General features: G+C 37.1%; 3 protein-coding genes across 4 annotated transcripts in view; 2 read left to right on the top strand and 1 right to left on the bottom strand.

Annotated features, from left to right (window-relative positions):
* Positions 1 to 1,642: 1,642 nt before the first annotated feature.
* LOC128166193 (protein arginine N-methyltransferase 1-like) lies at positions 1,643 to 6,680 on the bottom strand. The gene is made up of 10 exons (XM_052831198.1): positions 6,573 to 6,680; positions 5,978 to 6,109; positions 5,364 to 5,519; positions 4,934 to 4,997; positions 4,525 to 4,673; positions 4,087 to 4,174; positions 3,764 to 3,879; positions 3,125 to 3,275; positions 2,884 to 3,008; positions 1,643 to 2,572 (listed from the first exon to the last, which is right to left on the bottom strand). Exons 1-10 carry the CDS (start codon positions 6,663 to 6,665, stop codon positions 2,489 to 2,491), a joined length of 1,158 nt encoding a protein of 385 aa, XP_052687158.1. The 5' UTR covers positions 6,666 to 6,680; the 3' UTR covers positions 1,643 to 2,488.
* A 1,396-nt stretch (positions 6,681 to 8,076) lies between these two features.
* Positions 8,077 to 12,181, top strand: LOC128190779 (uncharacterized). Its single transcript, XM_052862975.1, has 9 exons — positions 8,077 to 8,287; positions 8,764 to 8,876; positions 9,489 to 9,615; positions 9,947 to 10,075; positions 10,252 to 10,431; positions 10,516 to 10,650; positions 10,874 to 11,080; positions 11,213 to 11,297; positions 11,575 to 12,181. The coding sequence occupies exons 1-9, from the start codon at positions 8,092 to 8,094 to the stop codon at positions 12,074 to 12,076; spliced, it is 1,674 nt and encodes a 557-aa protein (XP_052718935.1). The 5' UTR covers positions 8,077 to 8,091; the 3' UTR covers positions 12,077 to 12,181.
* Positions 12,182 to 13,681: 1,500 nt separating this feature from the next.
* LOC128175503 (cubilin-like) overlaps positions 13,682 to 23,215 on the top strand; it is a 42,003-nt gene continuing 32,469 nt past the window's right edge. Inside the window, exons 1-16 of one of the 2 annotated variants that reach the window (XM_052841164.1) lie at positions 13,682 to 13,813; positions 14,702 to 14,831; positions 16,896 to 16,946; positions 17,208 to 17,333; positions 17,904 to 18,029; positions 18,544 to 18,606; positions 19,092 to 19,130; positions 19,256 to 19,357; positions 19,447 to 19,550; positions 19,784 to 19,913; positions 20,388 to 20,556; positions 20,997 to 21,128; positions 21,541 to 21,636; positions 21,777 to 21,910; positions 22,223 to 22,409; positions 22,687 to 23,037. In XM_052841164.1, coding sequence (XP_052697124.1) covers positions 13,707 to 13,813; positions 14,702 to 14,831; positions 16,896 to 16,946; positions 17,208 to 17,333; positions 17,904 to 18,029; positions 18,544 to 18,606; positions 19,092 to 19,130; positions 19,256 to 19,357; positions 19,447 to 19,550; positions 19,784 to 19,913; positions 20,388 to 20,556; positions 20,997 to 21,128; positions 21,541 to 21,636; positions 21,777 to 21,910; positions 22,223 to 22,409; positions 22,687 to 23,037 — 2,047 coding nt within the window. In that variant the 5' untranslated portion in view covers positions 13,682 to 13,706. Of the gene's footprint in view, positions 13,814 to 14,701; positions 14,832 to 16,895; positions 16,947 to 17,207; positions 17,334 to 17,903; positions 18,030 to 18,427; positions 18,482 to 18,543; positions 18,607 to 19,091; positions 19,131 to 19,255; positions 19,358 to 19,446; positions 19,551 to 19,783; positions 19,914 to 20,387; positions 20,557 to 20,996; positions 21,129 to 21,540; positions 21,637 to 21,776; positions 21,911 to 22,222; positions 22,410 to 22,686; positions 23,038 to 23,215 lie in introns of both variants that reach the window. The other variant, XM_052841173.1, reaches the window with a different exon arrangement.

Here is a 23,215-nt window from a genome sequence, read left to right as displayed (position 1 = left end):
CCCCCCCCCCCCTCCTGAATTAGGATTTTGAAGATTAGGGAATTGGTTTTTTTTTTTTTCGCCTGTCTAAATGTCATGATTTTTCGCGTGTCTGCCCTCTCCTTCCCCAACTCAGTTTAAAAAACGATGATGCGTACGTGCCTGTGAAAGAACTGTTGTGAGTTTATATTAACACTCTAACGGTTACGTTTTTAAAAGCTTAAATTTTATATAGAAACGTCTCTATATATTGTTAGTTCATCCTCTTCAAATCTATGCGGTATTCAGTCGGTACAGAGTGGACAGACAAAAAACTACTGTCGAATCTCTGACAAGACGAGGGTGTTTGAAAGGTGGATCTTTTCATGCTTCAAACACGTATCAGTCATTGAACTTTAAGAATGGGTGACACTCATGGCGTGAAGAATGCAAGAAAGCTTTTAGGATATAATCCATTTAAACAAATTTAACACGTATAATGACAGACACGAATAACATTAAATAGAGAAGAGCTGTAACGGATGTCTGGGAAGCGGACCACTGACCCGGTAAACGCGGGGGTTAGGGTCCGGAGTTGGATTCCCGTTTTGGTGCGGAGCCGGGGGGGAGGGGGTTATTTACAATTCATGTAGTTCCCCTAATGTTACTTTTAATAAATTATTCTCTATCTGTTGGTGGAAATAGTTATTAAACTGTGTAATTGAAAAGCGGTGCTTTCTAGTAACACAGAATATTTTCAAGAATGAGCAATTCTGATATTAAAAAATCTAATAAAAATCCTAAAGTTCACCAGTGCACCTTAGCTATTGCCTGGTTCATTTCTCTCCAATGGCTTAAACACAGACATATTTTTGCTTTCTTTTTAAATGATTACACTTCCCGTCCATGCTGCTTTACTGGTATCGGGCTGGTTATGGAATTCAATGAAATAAACCTAAACAAAAGATGTTTGTGAAACACTTATGCTCCCCTCCCTTGGAAAACATCCACAAAAAAATGAACGTAAACTGCAAATATTTGGAATTTTTTTTTAAGTCCAAGGTGCATAACTCTGACGGAAATTGCTCTATCATACCCCATATCAAACTTGACTTAGATATTATTTAGATAAACCTGCACACCAAATTTCATATTAATATGTGCACACTCTGCGAAGAAAATGAGCGGAAACTTCAAATAACCCGAATTTTTCTAAGTCCAAGGGCCATAACTCTGTCGAAAATTGCTCGATCGTATCCAATACCGAACTTGACCTAGATATTATCAAGATAAACCGGTATATAAATTTCATTTCAATATGTTTATCCTTTGCAAAGAAAATGAACGGAAACTGTTGGTGGATAGACCGACAGACCGAAGCAAAGCAAAATGCCCTCCCCTCTTCGAAGGGGGGCATAAATATTACAACCACTGTATCCTTGGGGTCACTGAAGGTCAAAGAACTGGCTCAATCCTTTGACAACTTCACTGGAATTTATATTCTGATGTAAGAAACATCCATTAGTTCATCATTATCTTGTATTGGTATCAAACTGTAAGGGTATCAGACTTGGTATTGGTAAAACAGTTATAAAGTCAAATTAAATTTTTTACCAGCTTTGTCCTTTATCAATGATCCTTAGTAATTGTGTATTTTTCTATTAGGAACAAATAACAATGCCAGTTGTTTTTAGCAGTGATTTATTCTGTGTGGCACCGGGGCCACAAAAGCCTGTTAAGTGATGACGTAAAGAAACGCCTATTACAGTAACAAATAAAAGGTAATCTCACAACAGTGATACTCTGTACAGCCTTACTTCCTCCCATCAGAACTTCCTTTTCTCTCCCTTTTTTGTCATTGGGGGATTTGAAAAAGGGGGATAATATAATGATGCAAGTTGTTTCATGTTCAAGTGAATTTAAAAATGGGGTGAAATCTCTTGCACTTAATAATGATGTCGCAAGAATAACTATTTTATCGTTTTTGGGGGCGAAAATAATCCTGTACACAGTTTTTCTCTGGCTACAGCGACTTTGGTCCTGTAGAGGCTAACTAGATCATTCCCCACGTGCCATATCTCGCACCATCTGGAGACTAAGTCTCGGAATTTATAAGCTTATATTTAACTTTGTAACTTGCTTACTACATTGTAACTCAAAACTAAACTGACCAAAATATGAAATTATGTTAAGATGTAATATACAAGAGGCAAAATTTGATTAAAAAAAAAAAATGCAGTCAGTACAGATTAACATATGCACAAAAAAAAAGTTTGGTCCATGCACTGACTGAACATTTCTAAATTGTTATTCTAAAATTTGTTATAAATTGCTTTGATCAATTATACATACTGAATCATTTGATTCAGATAAAACATTATAGTTCACAAACAAATAATCACAGAACATGACGCCTACAGCATTATACAGGCGGCAGTCTGTTAAAAAGTTGTGTAATCTGGGCTCTGGGCCTTTCCTCTCATTAGAGGGAGCTCAAGAGTGGTTACCACGGGAATTCCCCACCATCTTATTAGCGCATTTTGTATTGCATGGTCTCTTTCATTTCTGAGAGTTCTCCCTTAAAGTCGACTTCAATGGTAAAGTCTAGATCACGCTGCAAAGGAAAAAAACACATATTATTATTTGACTTCACATTTTATATTTTCAAATGAAATTGAATTTATAAAGATCTGACATTGCAAAAAAATAATAATGTGTACTTCATTCTAAAATCAAGTCTTTTGATAGGTTTAACCATGCAACTCAAATGAAAGAAAAAGTTGTAACTGCCATCTCAACTATCAAATTGCTATGTGAACTAAAAAAATGGCAATCTCTTATATCGTTTCATTGATGGTATGGGGTGTGTGTGTCTGTGTGTGTGTGTGTTGGGGGGGGGGGGGGGTGGTGGTGGGGGTCACTGACCTTGTTGCTTTTGTTGGGTTTGACATTCACTGAGCCTTGGATTTCCTCTCCCTTCTTCACTGTCAAGTCCAGCTGGTCAAAGTAAAACACAGTCTGTTTCCAGTGGGTATAGGGGGCCTCTGGGGCTGAAAGAATACAAACAGGGTCCATTACAACAACATCTGGATCCAGCTGACTTCACTCAATTATTTTTTTAAATAGGGTTTTTTCTTCTTCATTTTTTCTTTAGTGAACCACCTACCTGTAGAGAATCCAGTCCTTTTGTGACACTTGGTGAATTCTATGTTGAAGAATGTGATAAGTGCATGGACGTAGTCGTTCCTCCGACACTGGAGGTGGAACGGAGCCGAGAACTCCAGGTCTGCTTCCTGTACTGTGTAGATGTCCACTTCCTGCAAACAACATAAACATCTCTCTTAACACAACGTTCAACAAACCCTGATATCAGACTTTTATCCTTAATCTTTTATTCACACTTATTTATCTATTATTTGACTTGGGAGTAAAGTGAATATACCATGGTAATACAAGTACTAATACAATACCATTAAAAGTTTTGAATCTAATGTTTTGACACTTGAATTTAAATTTTCTTTTCTCTCTAAATGAAGAATTCCCATCAGTTAGCACTTTGCTGGTGCAAAGTTACTTCAAAACATGAATTAAATTTTGTGATGAATACTTTAAAAGAGAACCATAATAATTATACACATTTTCAACATTCCCTGTAGTCAAATATTTGATATTAAGCACTAGCTTTTAAAAATAAAAGATATGCCTTTAAGAGTTATCTATCTTTATAACAGAAGAACTATATAAGATACATGATCCATTGATTTAACTTTGTGAAATGGTAAATCGGGTTCCCAATGGGTCTTACCTTGACTAGACAGGAGTTAGTCACCACCTGTTTTGGATCCACTACATCCACAAGTGGTTCTGAGATAGCCACCTTCCTAATGGCACTCATGTCAAACCCATACACATTGTCCCAGACTGCAAAATCAAACCGTACATATTAACTTTGATTATTATGTCTCTATATAGCTACTACATCTATAATATATGTATTGCGTTCAAAAATGAAAGGATCACTCAAGTCAAACCAATACACATTGTCCAAGACTGCTAATTAAAATAGTGTTTGACTGGATTCAATAGTCCTCCAATACTTCATTACTTTTATCAATGTCAGGTACTTACAGTTAATCTTGTCATCTTTATACTGTCTGTCCTCTATGGCAGCTACATACAGAGTGGCTCGGTCTGGGAAAATCAGACCACCAGGTTTCTAAACATAATAAAAGTAAATTACATTCAGTCATTTTATTTCAAGCATCTAATCCCACTGTTCATGTTTTTGCAATTTATTGCTGATAAACCCCACACTAAGTAAAATAATGTAAACGATCACTAGTCTACATTATTTTTGTTTTGAAACATTTACAGTTGGCCCATAAAGACTATAACTGTGAACTTTTACACTCAGATTTGTCTTGCATAAAAAAAAGTCTTGCTAAAGCATTTGTAAATTCAGAATTCCTTTATATAGACGATAGAACTTGTTACAGCATTTGTAAGTTTAGTATTCTTTATATACAGATGGAGCTACACTGCCTTAGATTAGTCGGAGATAGTTACCAGCCACTTGTCGCGTGCGTAGATGACAGTCTGTAACATGGACTCGTAGAACAGACAGTAGCCCATCCACTCACTGATGATGATGTCCACCTTGTCTATTCCGTCAGGAAGCTCCACTTCCTCTACCTTCCCCTTCACTAGAGTCACGACTGTAAACAAAGGCGACAGTTGTCAGTTAATTCAAGACATGACACAAAGGCGACAGTTGTCAGTAAATTACAAGACACAACAGTAAACAAACAAAATGCATGTCAATTCAACAAAATCAAGAAGACACTTCATTACGGAAATATTCCACTTATGATATTATATCATAAGACTCATATTTTGGTTTTCAAAGAAATACTTTCAAGATAAATAAGAATCAAGAGGAGACTGAAACAAAGTCAGTGCCATCAGCTGTTCTTACCATTGCTGTAATTATTCTCTGCTACTATTTTCTGGCCGTACTCTATGATGCTGGAACATTCAATCTGAGAAACAAAGTGATGAGAATGAGACAATGTACTTCCTTATCATCTGTTGTGAATGTGTACACTGGGAAACTGTAATATGACTTCCCTATGACTTGAGCAGCTCTTACTTTTGGTTTAAGCTGTATCTCCCCGATGACTTTAGATCTACCCCTATTACTTTAGCCTCAACATTTTGTTGTGTGCTGTACCTTTTACTATGTCTTAAACAACCTTTGGTGTGAGCTGTGCTGTGTGTATCCCTATGACTTAAGCCACTTTTGCTTTTGATGAGAGCTTTACCGATCACTATGACTTGAGCATCTTTGGCTGTGTGCTGTACTTATCCTTATAACATTAGCAGTTTTTTGTGTGAACTGTACCTACCCCTATGACTTTAGCAGCTCCAGCTTTAGCTGCGAACATGGAGAGGATCCCTGTTCCACATCCGACGTCCAACACCACCTTCCCCCGGAACAGGTGCTTGTTGTAAATCATGGAGTTCCTGTAGGTTAGAGTCCTCACCTCATCTTTTAACATTTCCTGAAACAAGATATACTTTGTACATTTCCTGTGTAAACAAAAACTGGGAACATTTCCTGCACTAATAACTTAACATTAACATCACCTAACCTCAACAAAATAATTACATGGAGTGAAATGATACATTTATCTCAAGACGATTGAAATATTAATACATGGCTGCATTTTCTACATTTTAAAATAATATCATATGAACTGTGCATCTGTACATATATCAAGATAATGAAAATGAATGATGAAATTGTAATGATAATTATTCTGCAAATAAAAATCCTATTACTGCTTACATGTCAATCTCATCTCCATTTGATCGGAAAAGGCTACCATAATAATGTCTCAATGGATATTGAATTAATTACCTTAGAATGTCAATAAGATCTCTGCTAACATGTCGGAAGTTATGTCTTGCATAAGGTGCACAAAACTGGAATAAAAACAAATCCAAAATATAAACTAACCTCATGAATTCCGAAATGTCCATAGGAATCGAAGTAGTAGTCCTTTGAGGTCATCTCCTCCACAGGGACCGAGCCAGGGGTCTCCTTGGGCTTGGTAGAGCATTCAGACTCCGAGGTGGTGGTTACTGATGTCTGGAAAAACAAAATCCAAGGCAAACTATGACAGAATATTATCTGGGAACTGACAGGGGAATATTATTAGATGCATATTAAATCAGTTACTCAAAACATTCAATTTGATTTCTACAATCTATCAAATTGGCATTAAAATAAATTGATCATTATCAAAATCATTGAAAGTAAATACTTGATCAGCATGATATCCATTCAGTATGCAAATATCTTTAACACAGATCAATTAAAACTAAACAACATTATATAAAAAACACGCTTTCACACAATGCGGCGATTTCGGGAAAATGCCATGCGGTCGCCGAAAGGAAATGATAAAAAATACAGAATCTGTTGATCCCGCTTGTTTTACTGGGTCACATTTGCTTTAAAATAACAAAATAATCACTTATCAATTGTAAAGGTGAAATGATTCATTTTATTTTACAAAAATTCTCGAAATGCGATTTAATCGCAACCTTACCTGCTCCATGTGTTCTGCCATTTTGAAACCTTTGTGTGTAGCGCGTGTATGCGTCATCAATTTTTGCGTACTTTCGCAAATATTTTTGGACATTGATCCCGACGCAAAAAATGACGTTGAATATTTGTTGAAGTATTTTTAGAGTCTAGTTACATTTTTATTACATGGAATTGAAATATAGTGTACCAGATATTTACCACAATTTGAATAAAAATAAAATACAGTAGTTAAAAACGTGTGGGTTTTTTTCAATTTAACAGTTAGGATGTTTGAAGTATTACCTTGTCTGCTGTCTTGGTCTTCAATAAAATCTTTCTGAATAGCTGTGAGATATTCATCTTCATTAAAGATAAATTTAATTCGACATTTTACAGTGCATTGACAAGTATATCTTCATGACTTGACACTTAGTTACAATGTTACCGGATTCTAACAAATACGGAGCCGGATCCGCTCAGAAACGACTCGGCATCTACATATTGTCCGGTTCTATTTAATTATCATACGTGATAAAAAAAAAAAAAAATCCAATGTAATCAAACTATTCATTTTAATTGTTTAAATAGTTTTTAGGGCGTCCTCACTTACGTTCAGTAAAATGAATTTATAGTGCATGCGTGTGTCTAAGAATGCTACATAATGAAATCAGAAATTGATGAAAATCAAAGAAATCATTCGAACACATTTGATTTTAAAAATCCCCGTGAATTACACGTCTGATGGAATGCTTGGGATTTCTGCGTGGCCGCGGTCTTTTCATATATACCCTTGATCAGTATATCAGTGAGTGTAACTGATCCCTATCTCCCGCCCCTGATAAGACACAGTCCACCCCTCGGGCCCAACGACCAACACTGAGACAGGCAACTCTTCATTTTGTTAATTCTGGAACAATACACACTCGGCATGGAAGTGGCTGTGATTTTATTTTGTTTCTGTATTTTGAATGGATTTTATGTTGCTTATTCAAATGGTAAGTTTATCTAAAATAGGATTTGATGATATAATAGGTTAAATAAGACACGGGCAGGCAAATGACGTTATATACGTAATTTTCTTATAATAACGAAAATCAACCAATTAATCATGCAACAATTGGAAATTTTCTTATAATGAGAAAATATATTAGGACACGTGTCTTTGATTTCAGATAGTCACTCTTTATTTTAAAAGTTAATAAATGTGAAGAAAATTTTTGCCACTTAAGTAGCTGAAATATCCCTGCATCTTTTTTAAAACTTGAAAAAAAGTTTTTCCGAATTTCATTTTATTATTTTTTACATTACCATCATACATTTGGGAAAATGAAAAAAAAAAACCCAAATGATAATATATTAATAAAATCCCGATCAAATAAAAAGAAAATATTTATCGAAGTAATAGTTAGAATACTTGGATGTTTAGATTTCTGCCGCAGAAGCTATTAATATGAAAAAAAAATGTAGAGTAAAACTAGTTTGACCTTTACCACGTGCACGGCCATGTACCACAAAGGTTTAGCGATTTTTTCCCTCCAGGAATGAAAGAGCTACTGTACTTTGAGGAGCAGAAGACCTGGGTGGAAGCGCGGAACGTCTGCAGGAATTTAGGCGGGAAACTGATGCGAAGCACAACCCTCAATAGAAACATCATAGAGAACTGTGGGGAGATCGACCCCGCCCAGAGGTTCTGGGTGGGGGAGCACCGCACGCTATCAGCCTGGTTCGAAATCACGGGTAAGTACAGCAACTGTTGGTGATATTATAATTTGGGGGGGGGGGGGGGGGAGTATAGAAGATCGATGGTTGCGTGCATTTTAAATAATGATCTTTTATCTATATGTCCGAACTATGGGTGTGCATGGAAAAAAGGAAGGATGGTGTTTGTTGATAATTATATTTCAGGAATGCATGACTCACTAAACGTTGGTCATTAATCACAGATTAAGTGTCTGGTTATCAGATTTAATGATTCATTGACCATTCTGTTTTCCTCTGTAAAGAATTTGTAGATATACCGGGTACTCTATATCCCAAAACGTACTAAGCTTATAACAAGCTATATAACCGATTCCCTCCGAAAATGAAAATTAGTTGTTATAAAATTTGAATTATAGACCTTTTGTTTTTTGTTAAGCGGTTTTGATAATCGATATTAGATTGTCAAGCAGTGTCATTAACAGTAGCTGTATTTAAACCCGTTTTTCCTCCAGGCTGTTTCGAGGATTCTGCGGTCCAGTCGAACGTTACCTATGACAACAGCGACCGGAACGAGGCTTCCGTGTGTTATGAGATGTGTCAGGACTCGGCCTATGTCGGTCTAAAGGTGAGAGCTAATTAAAGCTAAAACAAAACAATGGGTACTAATTGTAAGAAAAAGCAAAGATAGAGGGAGAAAAAGTCAACATTACACAGATGTGGACAGCAGACGACCTTACACCGCGGGCAATGAGTTTATGTCGGTAGCTGTATCTGTGGATCTGATATACCTGCCTCGGGGACATCACCTGTAGTCGATACGCGGGAAATAACGAAAAAGACAACAATCAATAAAAGCAACACACAGCATTATCATATGTGAAAAAGTGTACTTAATTTTAAGATTTCTTAAGCATCTAAAACCATGTGGTTCCAAGCCCAGTTGTGTTCATAGCAAGTGCCCCAAAGAAAAGATAAAAGATCCCAAAACAATTGTAAAGCAAAAAAACGTTTAGAATAATATTTGGTAAATACATGTTAAATAAACGGACGTTTTTGCTGCTGGGATCTGGAATTGTAAGGATTTTGCAACCACAATAGAAATGCTACATGAAAAAAATCTAAAATATAGCGTTAATGTTTTCAGCAGTCGTTTTACAAGTATTGATTAACTTGCATTGACTTATTTTTATAGTTTTGATATATATATACACAAAGAACATTGTACTAAATATTACAGAACAACACGTGTTTCTGCATCGATTCGTCTCCAGGCAACCAGGCTAGTCTGCCATGCAACCTCAAGTGTCCTGGGAACGAGGCTGAAGACTGTGGAGGTGCTGGCGTCATCAGCGTGTACAGAAAAGGTACAAATTGTCGAAAATGTGAATTATTCTTCTAGATACCACATATTTGCTCGAAGTTAATTCTGTAAAAATAGTTTGTACATCATTTAGTCATTTATTCACTTCATGTACCACTACATGATAAGAGTAAATTTAAATAGAAATTCAAGAATTCTAATAGAACAAATGTTTATAGAGAAAAAAGCTCTAATATTGGTATTTGATACACAAGAAAATACGCAATTTTAGAGAAAGAATTCAATTTTTTGACGTTCCATTTCGTTTTAATAACTACACCAAATATTGTTGTATTCTTACTGTATAATGAACATTGCTCTTGTTATGCCTATAGCCTCTATCACCCCCGACAACGCTCAGTGTCCGCAGCAGGAGATGTGTCTCTGTTCACAACTAGATTGTCTCCCGTCCGGAGTCTCGTTTTCGTCACGACCATGTACAACTGATCTCCATGGAGCATGTGGTAATTATTACTTTTTAACCTTTATGAGCTATAACAAACGTAGGTTGTACTTAAAATTGTTCTCACACGATTAACATTTAAAATATTTGATAAGACAGTCTATTTTATAAAAGATATAAAGTAAAATGGTTTGAGTTATACAAACGCCCCCCTGAATGTGTTATTTTTGTGATTAGGCTATGGCTACATGACTGATACCAAGACCCCTTGGGACGTCAGCAACGGACTGTGCACCAAACAAGGCTTCCTAGCTAACCAAGAAAATTCCCAAGAATTCTGCAGGAACAGAATAATGACGTGGCCTCAAACCTACTGGTCCGGGGTGTTCCGAAGTGTCATCAACAACTTGGACAGGGGTAAGATCCAATGACAAAACTATATTTATTAAAATGTATCTATGTCGTTATTATTCCAAGTACGACTTATTCTTTTGTTGACAGGAAGTGGGGGTTACAGAGACGCCCTGTTGTACTGTTTTTCACTTCGGAGAGGGTCCCTATTGAACCAGGCGGGTACCGTCACAATCAGCCCCGATACCTGCTACAGCGAGAGACTGCCCTTCATTTGTGAAATAGGTGAGACCCTGTTGTAATTGTCAAACACATAACGTCAGTCAGGGTCAATGAAAATTACGACATACCTCACGCGACTTTTGATAAACGTTTTTCTTGTTTATAAAAAAAAGTTCACAAACGAAATGCTTTTTTAAAAGATAAATTTCAAAAAATCGGATACTAACAAAATTTTATTGTGATATATATGTGTAAGGTGAAACGTTACAAGCAAATGTCCTTGAAGGTTCCTCGTTGTTTGGAGAGGCGCGATGTAGAGTTCAAAGGGCACCAACTACAACCAGCATCACCACCGCCGCCACCACTACATCTGTAACCACAAAAACTACGCCGGGACCACGCCCACAAACCACCGATTTGGGACCCGCCCCCTCCTCAACCTATTACGTCAACAATCAGGTCAAGGAAGAAAAAGATGACTTTAAGGATAAACGTAGGTTTATCAATAGGTACTTCACAGTCCCTGTCATACCCATGTAGGTTTGGGATGAAAACTTTTCATATGCCCCCCAATGTTTTGATAGCGCACTACTAGTATGTGACGTCACATGTGTTGTTGTTGCAGTGTTTATCGTGGGTCTGGTTGCGGGGGCCGTTTTGTTGCTGGTCATCATCATCTGTGCCGCCACCATAGTCGCCAAAAGACGAAGGTACCACTATGAATATTAGTTTTATTACACAGTCTCTGAAAATTTTACGATTTTTGGCAAAAAATTTCAAACAATGAAGTATATGTCCCTTTGCTGTACCAAGGTTACTTTATGGTTGAGATAGTAAACATAGCTACCAAAATGCCAGATACTTGACCTACAGTTTAGATGGATTGGACCTGTTTATAGAAAACAATAAATGAGTAGATTTCTGGTTATCCATATGCATGAGTAACTGTATAACTATATTCTAATATTAAAATGATAATTGTTTTAGAAAAGAACATTACGGAAAGAAATATGGAAACCAGTTTATAATTCGTTCCTACGGAAATGACGTTCATTTAGACGATACGTCACCGCCCAGAACTAAGCAGGAACAAGACGTAGTTGTTCCAGAAATTTACGTCACAGAAATCGCCTCATCAGAGCCGATACAGGCGTTTCCGAAAGACAACAGCAACATGAGTGTCTCTTCCTCAGAATTGAAGTACGACAGTTTAAAAGATGGTCGTGCCAAAGCAAAATCCATTGAGCCTCAACAGTATATAACAAACCACAGTGACGTCAGAAGTGATGTCAGCAGCGAGAACGGGACTGACGAGATTAGACCTCTTACAAAGAAAAAACAAACAGTCCAATCTAAATCTAATAGAGAAAACCAGTTTAGCAACCGGAGCGTTATATGCGCAGACATTGACTCCAACGTTCGAAGTTTGCCCCGGCAGCCAAAGTTAACGAGAAAACCGCCATTCCGATACGTCTATAGTGAATGGTAAAGAGTGAAGAAGACTGAAAAAGGAATCAAACTGCTTTATTTTTTACTATATATACTATTGGTGCCTTTTGTTATGGTGAAATTGCATTAAATATATAGACCCGATTTGTGATTTTTTGAGATGATTATCACTGAAACACTCTGGTGATGTTTCATGTTCAGATCTCTTCACCCAAGATATCAAGATTGATCAACTACTATATAGTGAAATACATTTACACTTATCCTTACTTGCATATATTTGCATTTCCATTGTTCCTTCCCACTGTAAGCCCATACGGAGGAGCTGCAATTATTTCTCTATAATCGCAATTGCTCTGTCAGTATACTATGACGTCATAAAGGTGTAACGTTATATACTTTTCCATGACGCTATAGATTTAAACCACTATACGATACATCATGTGTTTTTATCCAATTCCGTTAAAATTGACGTATTAACATGTAATATTAAAACATGTTTTTGATAATATTTTAAAGGAATTACTGTTATAACATATTATTGATTCTGTTAACAAATCTATGTGAATTAAAAAGATACATTACAGTCTGAATGTTTACTTTTGATGTAATAGCTAAATGTCAAGGTCTAGGCTTATACAGGGTATTTGCGGGTGGTAAAATGCAAATATAAGTAATAAACAACGATTATTTAGTGAACATGGCGTTATGAATAGCAACTGCTCTGCTGGCATATTTTCCATGATGCGCTAGCGCGCATCATGGAATATGCCAACAGAGCAATTGCTATTCATAACGCCATGTTCACTAAATAACGTTGTTTATTTCTTAAGTATGACTCTGGTACAGACACACTGGCAATCGATACTGTATACTATCCCCAGCCATATACTGTTGTACGTGGTGGTTTGTAGCAAACATCTTTGAATAAACACAACAGGGGTTGCGAAACATGAATACACAATATGCAATCAATTCATTTAAATTTAATATACTTGGTCGTAAAATACGTATATTGATTATGATATATAAAACACGTGACTGCGTATGAACTGCTAATGCTTGGATATTTCATAGTCCATGATGCGCTAATGTTAAGACATCAGGGGAGCTACTGCAGTTTATCATGTCATGAACGCTCGAAAATGTTGTTTATTAATTCCTTCCAATAAAAACTTTTTTTTCAAATTTTGATGGGAGCAATTGCGTTTAAAGAGATATGAACGCAATTGGCGATTTTTAGAACTCATATGTAGCAAGTGTAGAATTACATGTATGTTAAAAACCGGAATACTTACTTACAAGTATACAATTCAACCACCATCATCAAATATACCAATAAAATGATATCATAAAATCAACAGAATGTAAAACAATGTAGTAGCAGATTTTAATATACACCCATGTTTTATCGTTTTTGAATTAGTGAAAGTAAACAAACTATAAGACGAAGACGCATATTATTGACTCATTATAAATTCACTCTCATAAAGAAATCGCAGTGTAGCGCTCTGTGCCGACTTGTGTAATGGGTATATTATAAAACAATCTGTATCAGTGATACTTAGGCCTTGAAGTGGAGTACAATTAGCATATTTTATGATTAGATTATTCCAAGTTATTGTATAAATATTCCCGAGTCGACAGAGAGAGGAAGCGACTTCAGAGCTATGGGGGCCGCTCGCGCCATGACAATAATTTTGTATTTATTTTTTGTGTATTTATTTGCAATAACCGAACAAAATGTCAGACAACGGAGACAAATATCGCCGGAACAGTAAGTTTGGATTTTAGTTTTTTTGATTATTTGGAAATTTTTCTTGTGCTTAAATCCGATAACAAAGACTCTTTGAGAAATTTATCATGAAGTGAGAATGTTGAATTAAAAAAAAAGATTGTGAACTTGTAAAGAAAAACTTGATTCAAGCCTAAAGTTTATAGTTTATATCGCAAAATGATTGGGAGCGACATTTTCAAATAAACATCAAAAATTATTTAAATTTTAAGCGAAAATCCACGTGTTTATTCAAATTAAATTTCGTAGCTGATGAAGGGGTCCAAGGAAACAAAAATGTACTCATGAAATAAATTTACAACTGCTTTTGGTAAAACTTAGAAAAATTCGACATGTTTTATGATATGAAAAAGCGTGCAAATTTATATATCATCTGTTTTTTAATAAAATATAGTATGATCCTGGAATGTAGTAAGGAATTATTAAAATTCGTGGGGCCAATTTTCGTGGATTGCTTAAATTCTACAGGTTCGTGGAGACGTAATTTCGAGTGTATTGTCTTATATTTACAAAAGGAAATTAAACTTTAATAAACTAATTTATTCATTTTTGGAGGATGTTAATTCGTAGAAAAGAGATACCCATGAATTCCAAGAAAATTAAGCCACCACGAAATTTAATGATTCCACAGTATTTTGTTCTTAATAACAATAAAATTACAAAAGTAACAAACCCTATTCGTTTTCTTAAAGTTCGAAAAAGTTCAAAGGACAAATGATTTACTCATATATAATAATGTGTATAATTTAAAACTGGTGCATCTTTTAACTTTAAAACGGCATTATTATATACTTCTGCAAAATACTTTTTAGACAATCTAATTAATTATGTCTGTCCTATATGATATTGTGTACATACCCTCTTCTTCAGACCCCGGATGATGACGATGAACGGACACCTGATTTTTCAGACGGGCACTAACCACAACATCACGTTCAGATCCACGGGCGGGGGATATGTAAACATAGACGGCGAGAACGTCCAACAGTTAGCCACATTGGTAAGTATAAAGAACTAAAAGGAGTGTGTGTGTGTTGGGGGGGGGGAGGGTACAGAGTGTTTCATGCCAACATAAACGGCGAAAAGTGTCTAGAAACTGGGACAGTAAAGAGCGATAGATATTAACATAGTCGGCGAGAATGACCAGCGGCTAGCCATCTTATTGATTTGAACATATTTTATTATGCAAAATAATATTTACATAATAGGATTGGGCAGCAGGCAAAGCCTATTTAAGCCTTCTCCACTAGGTACAAGGTAGTCATCTTACTTTATTGAACGAAAAAAAAAAATGTGTGGTGGTGGGGGGGGGGGTCAACACATATGGAAGGGAATCATGTGATATAGAGGGAAGAGGGGGTATATCTACATAGAAGGCGAGAATGTCCAACAGCTAACCAGCTCGATACGGGGAAATATCAATAAACCAAATTTAAGTGCATGGGGCATAGTGTTAAATGCGTTAGACGGGAGCAGGATATGTTCACATGGTCAGCAATATTGCCCAACCATTATCCAGCTTGATTTAAATGCTAAAGCTAAGAAGAAAGCGGTAATGTGTTAGTGGGAGAGCAGGTTTGTCAGCGATAGACGGCGAAAATGCCCAAAATTATTAATGTTGGTTTTAAAGAACCAGGGGTGGGTGGGATGGAGATTAGAGAAGATTTTAAAGATGAGTGAAGGGAGCTATGTCAATTTCTCATACAGCAAGAATTATGTCCAATATTTAGAAACAAAACGAGAGAACATGGAAAGAAAATGTAATAGAGGTAGTAGAGAAATGGAATGTGTCGACATAAACAGAGAGCATCCAACCAATTGCCTGCTTTTTTAGTGTTAATGAACAGGACAAATTGGGGAAGGAAAGGGGGCGGGGGGCAAAGTGCTTGGGGATCCAACAGAAGCGTAAGGATGTTATGAACAAACTTTTGATACCACCGACACATGTGTTTTGAACGGGCGGGATGGGGTTGGAGATAAAAGAGTTGGGGTATATGTCTACATGAATGGAAACATCGAACGGTTACTAGTATTCGGATATAAAGATTGCTATTAATGACATAGGGGGAGGAACAGTTACGAAACCCGTACATTCTGTGCATCTATTTAGTAACATGATATATGTATTCGAGTACTCTCCTTATTAAATGAATAATGATAAATTATGAACACTTTTTGCAAAGGATACGTGGGAAAGTGGAGCGTCTCCTTATCAGCGTTTTATCGGGGGGTAATAACGCTTGGCTGTTGGCCCCCTTGATGTGGTCATTTACATACGGAGGGTCGGTGTTTACGGGGAGCGACCCGGCGACTGGTACTGACAATGGCCGGGTCATTACTGGGCTTTATGAATTCATTATGCCGCACGCCGTGACTTATCGTTACCTATCACAGACTGCAACAGGTGCCCGACAATGCGTACTTACTGCGCATGTGTAAATATGTCGTAACATTTAGGCCAAATTCTTTACGCAAGCTCTTTCATAATTTTTATTCATACAAATTAAGCAATAAAGATACCATTTAGTTAAAGATAGTTTTCAAATATATCTTTGGTATCCCATGATTTGAACTGATAGACTATAGATATGATTTTTGTTGAACAAAATGATGAACAAAAATCATATAGTCTATGACTTTTATTCATCGAGTTGAGTTTTATATACCCGATGTATCGGGAGTTTGATAAAACTTATATACGTAGCCTATACCATGAGCGACTCTTATTCCTTGTATTAACCCTCTTTTTATTGATTAGACCCTTTATGACAGCTTTTTAAATACAAAACATTCCAAAATTATTTCCATTGAAATAACAAAATATATATCATATCCATCGTTATAAGTGCAAACAAAAAATGATATATCACCAGGGGTATTCAAAGAAAGCTCAAGATCATCAAAGATCGACTTCATCAATAGCGGGATTCTTTGACGAAATTGTGATGTGCCTCCGTTAAGTTGATACAGGTCATCCTATCACTTACCCCTTACCCGAAAAAAAATGTTTTGAAACAATATTCTGATGATGACGATGATAATGGCGATGCTTTTTTATGTTTAGGTCAGGAGCAACAAAGCGGACATAGACCATATGAAGACGTCACCCACCGTGGTAAGTGGGTGTCGCCGGCCGACGGTGACATCAATGAACAATGCAATAAACTTACAATAAAAGTAAAATACTAAAGTGAAATACAATTTTAATAGCATTACCGCAATTATTGTGGAAAAGATTATTTAAACATACATACTTGTGTAAAGAAAATTCAGTGATGAATGGTGTTTGTTGTTATGATCTTGGACATCATCCCCAATTAGGTTAGGGGACAATAGAAATTAAAAACCACATGTATATTCCATTGTCTGTGTGTAGGCGCCCAGTAACCTGGAGACGAGGGTGGCCAATGTAGAACAGCGCCTCAATAACCTGCAGCCGACGGGGGAGGTCCAGAACCAGCTGACCACGCTTAGCAACCGTGTCAACACCCTGGAGATCAATGTAAGGGCGTCTCCTTGACAACCACGTATTACGTAAAATATCAATATTAACGAGGCTCAGTGATCGTGGCTATTTTATAGTATACTTCTACCTTTAAACAGAGAAGAGTTTGATGAGTTTTTTTTATATACGATCTGAATGAAAAAAATTGAGGGATTGAATGTGCTGCATGTTACTTTACCATATGTTATCATTTGTGATAACCGAAATATTAAAATTAACAAAGTTTAACGATGTCCATTTATAGAACTGTGATAACCAGGCATCTTGTAATTTCAGTTTAATTAAACTATGTTTAATACAAAATATTTTGACAATGTTTAATAACTCATCAAATTATTTTTGAAAAACTTATAAAAAGTACAGTATAGAGGCAAAAAAGTTACACATAGTTAGTGATTGATAGCTATAAAATGATAGGTATATATGTCTGTTAGTCTTGATTACAAGCATTGATCATGACAATTAAGGTAAGGGAAATTGTCTCAAATTAATTCATTTTTTTAAACAAAATATAGGGCCTGTGAAACTTAACCAATACGTTTGTTTCTGTTTGTGTGGTTTGACTAGGTGCCCAGTAACTTGCTTGTAAGACTGACGCAGATAGAACAGCGCCTGGATTCCATAACTTCATCGGGCGACCTTCAAACGACCTTGAATGATATCAGGTCAAGGTTAACCACATTAGAAAATAATGTAAGTGTTTGAGTCAATACTGCATTTGTTATATAATCAAACATTGAAGTTTTCTCATTCGTAAAAAACACTGGTAATTTATATTTACCGAATTTCAATATTTCATTTGAGTCCAAATTAATCAGCACACTAGCAGAAAGATGCACGAATGTCTTTCTTCTCGAATTCAAGTGTTATAGGTTGGACAAAAAGCAATCTTACAGTATGTAAAATAGGTATCTTCCCCTATTCGAATATGCAGTCCTTCATGAATAATATTATTTTACATCAATATTAAATGTCTGCAAAACTGATCCATGTAATAAAATTGATATACACGTGTTATTAATTATGATTAAAATTAATGAATGATATGTGTTCCTCATTGAGTGTTGATATACCAAACTGTTTTTACACAGGTATCAAACTTACAAGGTCAGATCTCTAATGGTAATTCTGACGTTCAAAGGAGAGTGAGTAAATCTCTTTTTACAATTACTTTTACAATTACTAACATTAGCGCTTCCTTTTTAAGGATAGAACGAGTAACAGACGCAATCGGAATCAAAATAGAGCTATACGAAGAGTCAGGAATAGGGTAACAATTGCACGCCGTGCACGTGCACGATCATGTTTTGTCTTGTCGCACGGATGCAGTATAAAAATCTCTGGCAGAAAATTTGTCTTGCGTGTGAAATGATACCTGCAACATCCTTAATATATGAAAAAAATACCCGATCTTATAAAGTGGATTTTCACCTATGGCAAAATAGGTTTTAACGTGCATTGAAAAATTTGATCCTCTGCCTGAAAATATGCATGAAACTTTTCAAGAATTGTTTATTCCATATTTGAATTTACCCTAATGATTAATACATTGGGCATATAACCAGATGTAAAAAAAGTCACGTGCATGTTCTGTCCGAGTCTATTGCATGAATAATGATACCCTGTCACAAAATACACTTAAGTATACAGTGGTATAATTTGTAATTTGAAATTATAAATAGCGGTCATATGTATTAATGTATAGCTTTCATCCCAATGTACATTGAACTTAATGATTTGAATTTTTGGTACAAGGTTTCCGATTTGGAAGAAAACGTACAGTCTCTACAACAGGTGAGATCAAGTATCTGCAAATGGTATCTTCATTAAATAATTAAATTTTAAACACGTTAATGATCATAAAATTACAATGACTGAACTTACTGAAATATCCGCGCACCTGCACTTCTTACCTTCAGCTGCTGACACAGAATGAATGCAACTCGAACCCGTGTAGGAACGGAGGCACGTGCGTGGACAGGTACAACGGATTCTTCTGCCAGTGTCCTCCGGCGTGGAAGGTATGTGCGGGGGCATATGTGGATGGCGGGGATGCGGTGTTAACAATAAGTTACCCGGTAATTGTCCCATACTTGACTGTATTTTACAGGGCGCATTCTGTGACGTGGACGTCAATGAGTGCAGTGAGTACGCGGGGACTGACCTGGGTTGTCAGAACGGGGCCACGTGCGTCAACACCCCGGGGAGCTTCACGTGAGTCGCCGTGTATGCAGAGAAAATGCATATGTAAAATACTTTGATGTCATGACACTTACCTGTCATAATGAAATTGTATTTCAAGATGTCATTACACTGCACTATAGTATATGGGGTAAAATCTTTCTGTGCCGTAGTAATTACGTCACAGTTTTACTGTATAGATGTTAGAGTGCGGCTAACTGGTACGGGTTGGAATGTTGATTACACGTTGTTATGTGACTTTACAGGTGTCAGTGCGCGGCTAACTGGTACGGGATCAGGTGCTCCGAGCGTCACGACGATTGCAGCCAGGCGTCACATCAGGAACTCTGTGGACACGGCACGTGCGTCAACTCAGACCGCGTCACGCCGGGACAGGTAAGGGACACAACCACGCACAGATACAGAAAAACACCTTAGCGACCCGTTATCTTATTCTGTTTCACAATTTCGATCTGATTATGGTGTGATGTCTTTGTCTCTAATATCAGGAGACCTCTCTGTTTGATGTCTGATGTGTGTCATTAATTCTTGAAGTCGTGTAAACTGTGACCATGTGTATCACTGTGCCTTTTCTATTTCTAAAATCATGGCTCCTAAAAGTACTATATAGTTTATGTATATTACAAACTGGGTGATAGCAATACAGTCGATCCACGTCCCCTTGTTCCACAACTAACCATTGTTCTGCCCTCTGTTTTGAACCATCAATCATCGAGCAACCTAATACATGTATCTACATTTTTTGTGAGACTGTAAAGGTAAAAAATAATACGAAATAAAAGAATGCGGGAAAAAGATTCCAAAACAATTCTAAAAGGAAATTTTTTGACGTGTGTTTGATTGTTGTAGCCCAAGTACACGTGTATCTGTGAGGACGGCTGGACGACCAGTGGTTCCAGTCCCATGTGTGTAGTGGACCGTGACGAATGCTCGGAGCCCGGTCCTCGCTGTTCAGCTGACCCCAGCGTCCCATGTATCAACCTGCCGGGGTCATTCACCTGTGGCCAGTGTCCAGCAGGTAAGACCATGTGTTGATACAAAGTTATGAATGGAGGTTTGTACTTGAACTGAAAATACACAAAGTACCAAATAAAATCAGGCAGATAGTTTTAGGTTTTAAAGTCCAATGAAATTAAGATGAAGTTACATGTATGATAGATGCCATGTTATAAATAGGCATTGCCTCAGTGACATAATGATTTTTTGATTGCATTGAATCGCTGGATAAGGGATAGACGATCAATTTTAAGTGTTGTTTTGATCTAAAAGTGTAATAGTTATATTCAATGTTTCGGTAAAACGAAAAGACGAGTTATGTTAACCTCCGTGGATGATGAATAAATTGTATACAAATATACAAGTATTGGCCTTTATTGAACCTTTTAGTCAAATTAAGGACAGATACTTAGATGTAGTAAATCTGACTATACATGTTATTGAATGCACTCTATTGCCCAGGTTTTTCTGGTAATGGATTTTCCTGTGTCGATATCAACGAATGTGAAATAAACAATGGCGGTTGTTCTGTCAATCCGAGAGTGGACTGTACCAACACGAGGGGGTCAAGAACCTGTGGACCATGTCCACCCGGTAAGTGGAACATTCCAATAACTGAAATCAACTCACCTAATGGCTTGCAATTTACATCCACTGCGTATTTCTCGTAAATTCTTATGAAAGCTGAGTGTTGTTCATGCTAGAGTGTAATCTGTTTCACTTCAAAGACCCGCCCAAAGAATTTCCTTCACCCTCTCTGTTTTCAGTTGATGGATAATAAACTGAAGACTGATGTTAATTAATACCTGTTTCAACAATTCATTATGTTTTTGTCGGTTCATTGGGATATAACGGCATTTTGTTCGATCATTGCGGAAAAAATACAACTAATCACTGACTCGGATAGTGTTTTATTTTAATGTGAAATGTAACTGTTATTCAAAGTATGAACAAACAACAAAAAAGATTCATGTTGTTAACCGTTTTACGACCACTTTCGTACTAGGTTACCAAGGAAATGGCGTGACGTGTACGTGGGTAGGACTGTGCAATATAAACAATGGAGGGTGTCATTCATTGGCTACATGCCAGGAATCTCCAGGTTTGGCTCTTTAGTAACGTTTCTATCGAAAATATGAATTGATTTCGCGACAAAAACTTTATAATGCATAATGCAAAAATAACAGATGTATATTTGTTCTGTAAAGAAGACCAGTATACAGTGCTGTGTTCACCTTACAGGTATACAGGGTGTGGTCTGTAGCTGTCCCGCGGGGTACGTGGGTAATGGACAAGGTTCTAACGGCTGTGTGACCCAGGGTGTGACGGATGGACCATGTGCCAGCAATCCCTGCAGGAACGGCGCGCTCTGTCAGGTACTGCACGCTATAACAACATTGTAAAATCGGTAAACCCACACAAGTCTTTTGTTTAAAAAAGAATCTTCCTTCTTACATGTAAGATTAATTCTATGTAAGAATCAAAATTCTATAGCCACGCACAGTCACAGACTTTCCTCATATTTTACAATTTGATAGTCTTTGATGAGTAAAAAAGCCAAACACCATTTATTTATTGCTATGTAGTGCCGCTGTCATGGTAACAGAGGGTAAAGGTGTATTTAGCATCAATGTATTTGCACTGTGCGAAGAGTTAATTATCTTTCATTGACTTGATTTGGTTTTTAGAACTCAGGGTCTACATACAGCTGTGTTTGTCAGCCGGGCTACGAGGGGAACCAGTGTCAGACCAATACCAACGAGTGTGCAAGCAACCCGTGCCAGAATGGAGGCACGTGCACTGACCGGGTCAATGGATACACATGCGCGTGCACAAGTTCTTACACCGGAAATAACTGTGAAGAAGAGACGCAATGTAAGCTATATCTAAGATATCGAAGTTGTTCATATTCTTGTAGATTTACAGTTGAGTTAATAGAACCAAAATCTACAACAACTTAGGCGTACTCTCTTTGGTCACCCTTTCAATTTTACGCAACAAATTCCTTTTCTAAAAGAGAGACTTCCTTTTCAAACCTGGGACCACAAAGACCTACGTTCGACTAACGTCAACTTCTATTATTTTTCTGAAAAATGTTCCACCTTTTAAATACAATGATTTAAATCAACTGTCATAAATCTTTGTGTTACAGCGTGCGGTGGTGTGCTGACTCAGGAGACAGGAACCTTAACCTACCCCACACAGACGGGTGCCACCTACCCCCACGGGGTCAGCTGTTCCTGGAGAATCGTCTCCACCCCCGGGAAGATTATCTCTGTGACCTTCACCTCCTTCAGCGTTGAGAACCACCCTGGCTGTGCCTACGACTACCTCCAGGTTCACGACGGTCCCAGCGCCACCGCCCACAAGATCGGGACGTACTGTGGCTACACCCTCCCCCCGCCCATCAACACCACCCAGCATCAGATGTACATCTGGTTCTACAGCGACCAGTCCATTTCTTCAGACGGATTCTCACTCAACTGGATTTCCGCTGATCCAGGTGAGTATTTACCTATGTGTATGATGATGTATTATGTACTTTTAGTATTTGGTAATTTATTTTCATACTTACGTGACATATTTAAATCTACCAAGCATTATTCCCTCTATTTCTTACGGGAACTTATAGTTAATTCATAGCTCTATAGAAACAGCCAGACTGAAATAAACACGCCCCG

The sequence above is a fragment of the Crassostrea angulata genome, chromosome 1 (assembly GCF_025612915.1).
Source record: "Crassostrea angulata isolate pt1a10 chromosome 1, ASM2561291v2, whole genome shotgun sequence".
Lineage (NCBI taxonomy): Eukaryota > Metazoa > Mollusca > Bivalvia > Ostreida > Ostreidae > Magallana > Magallana angulata.
This window is presented reverse-complemented; position numbering and strand designations above follow the sequence as displayed.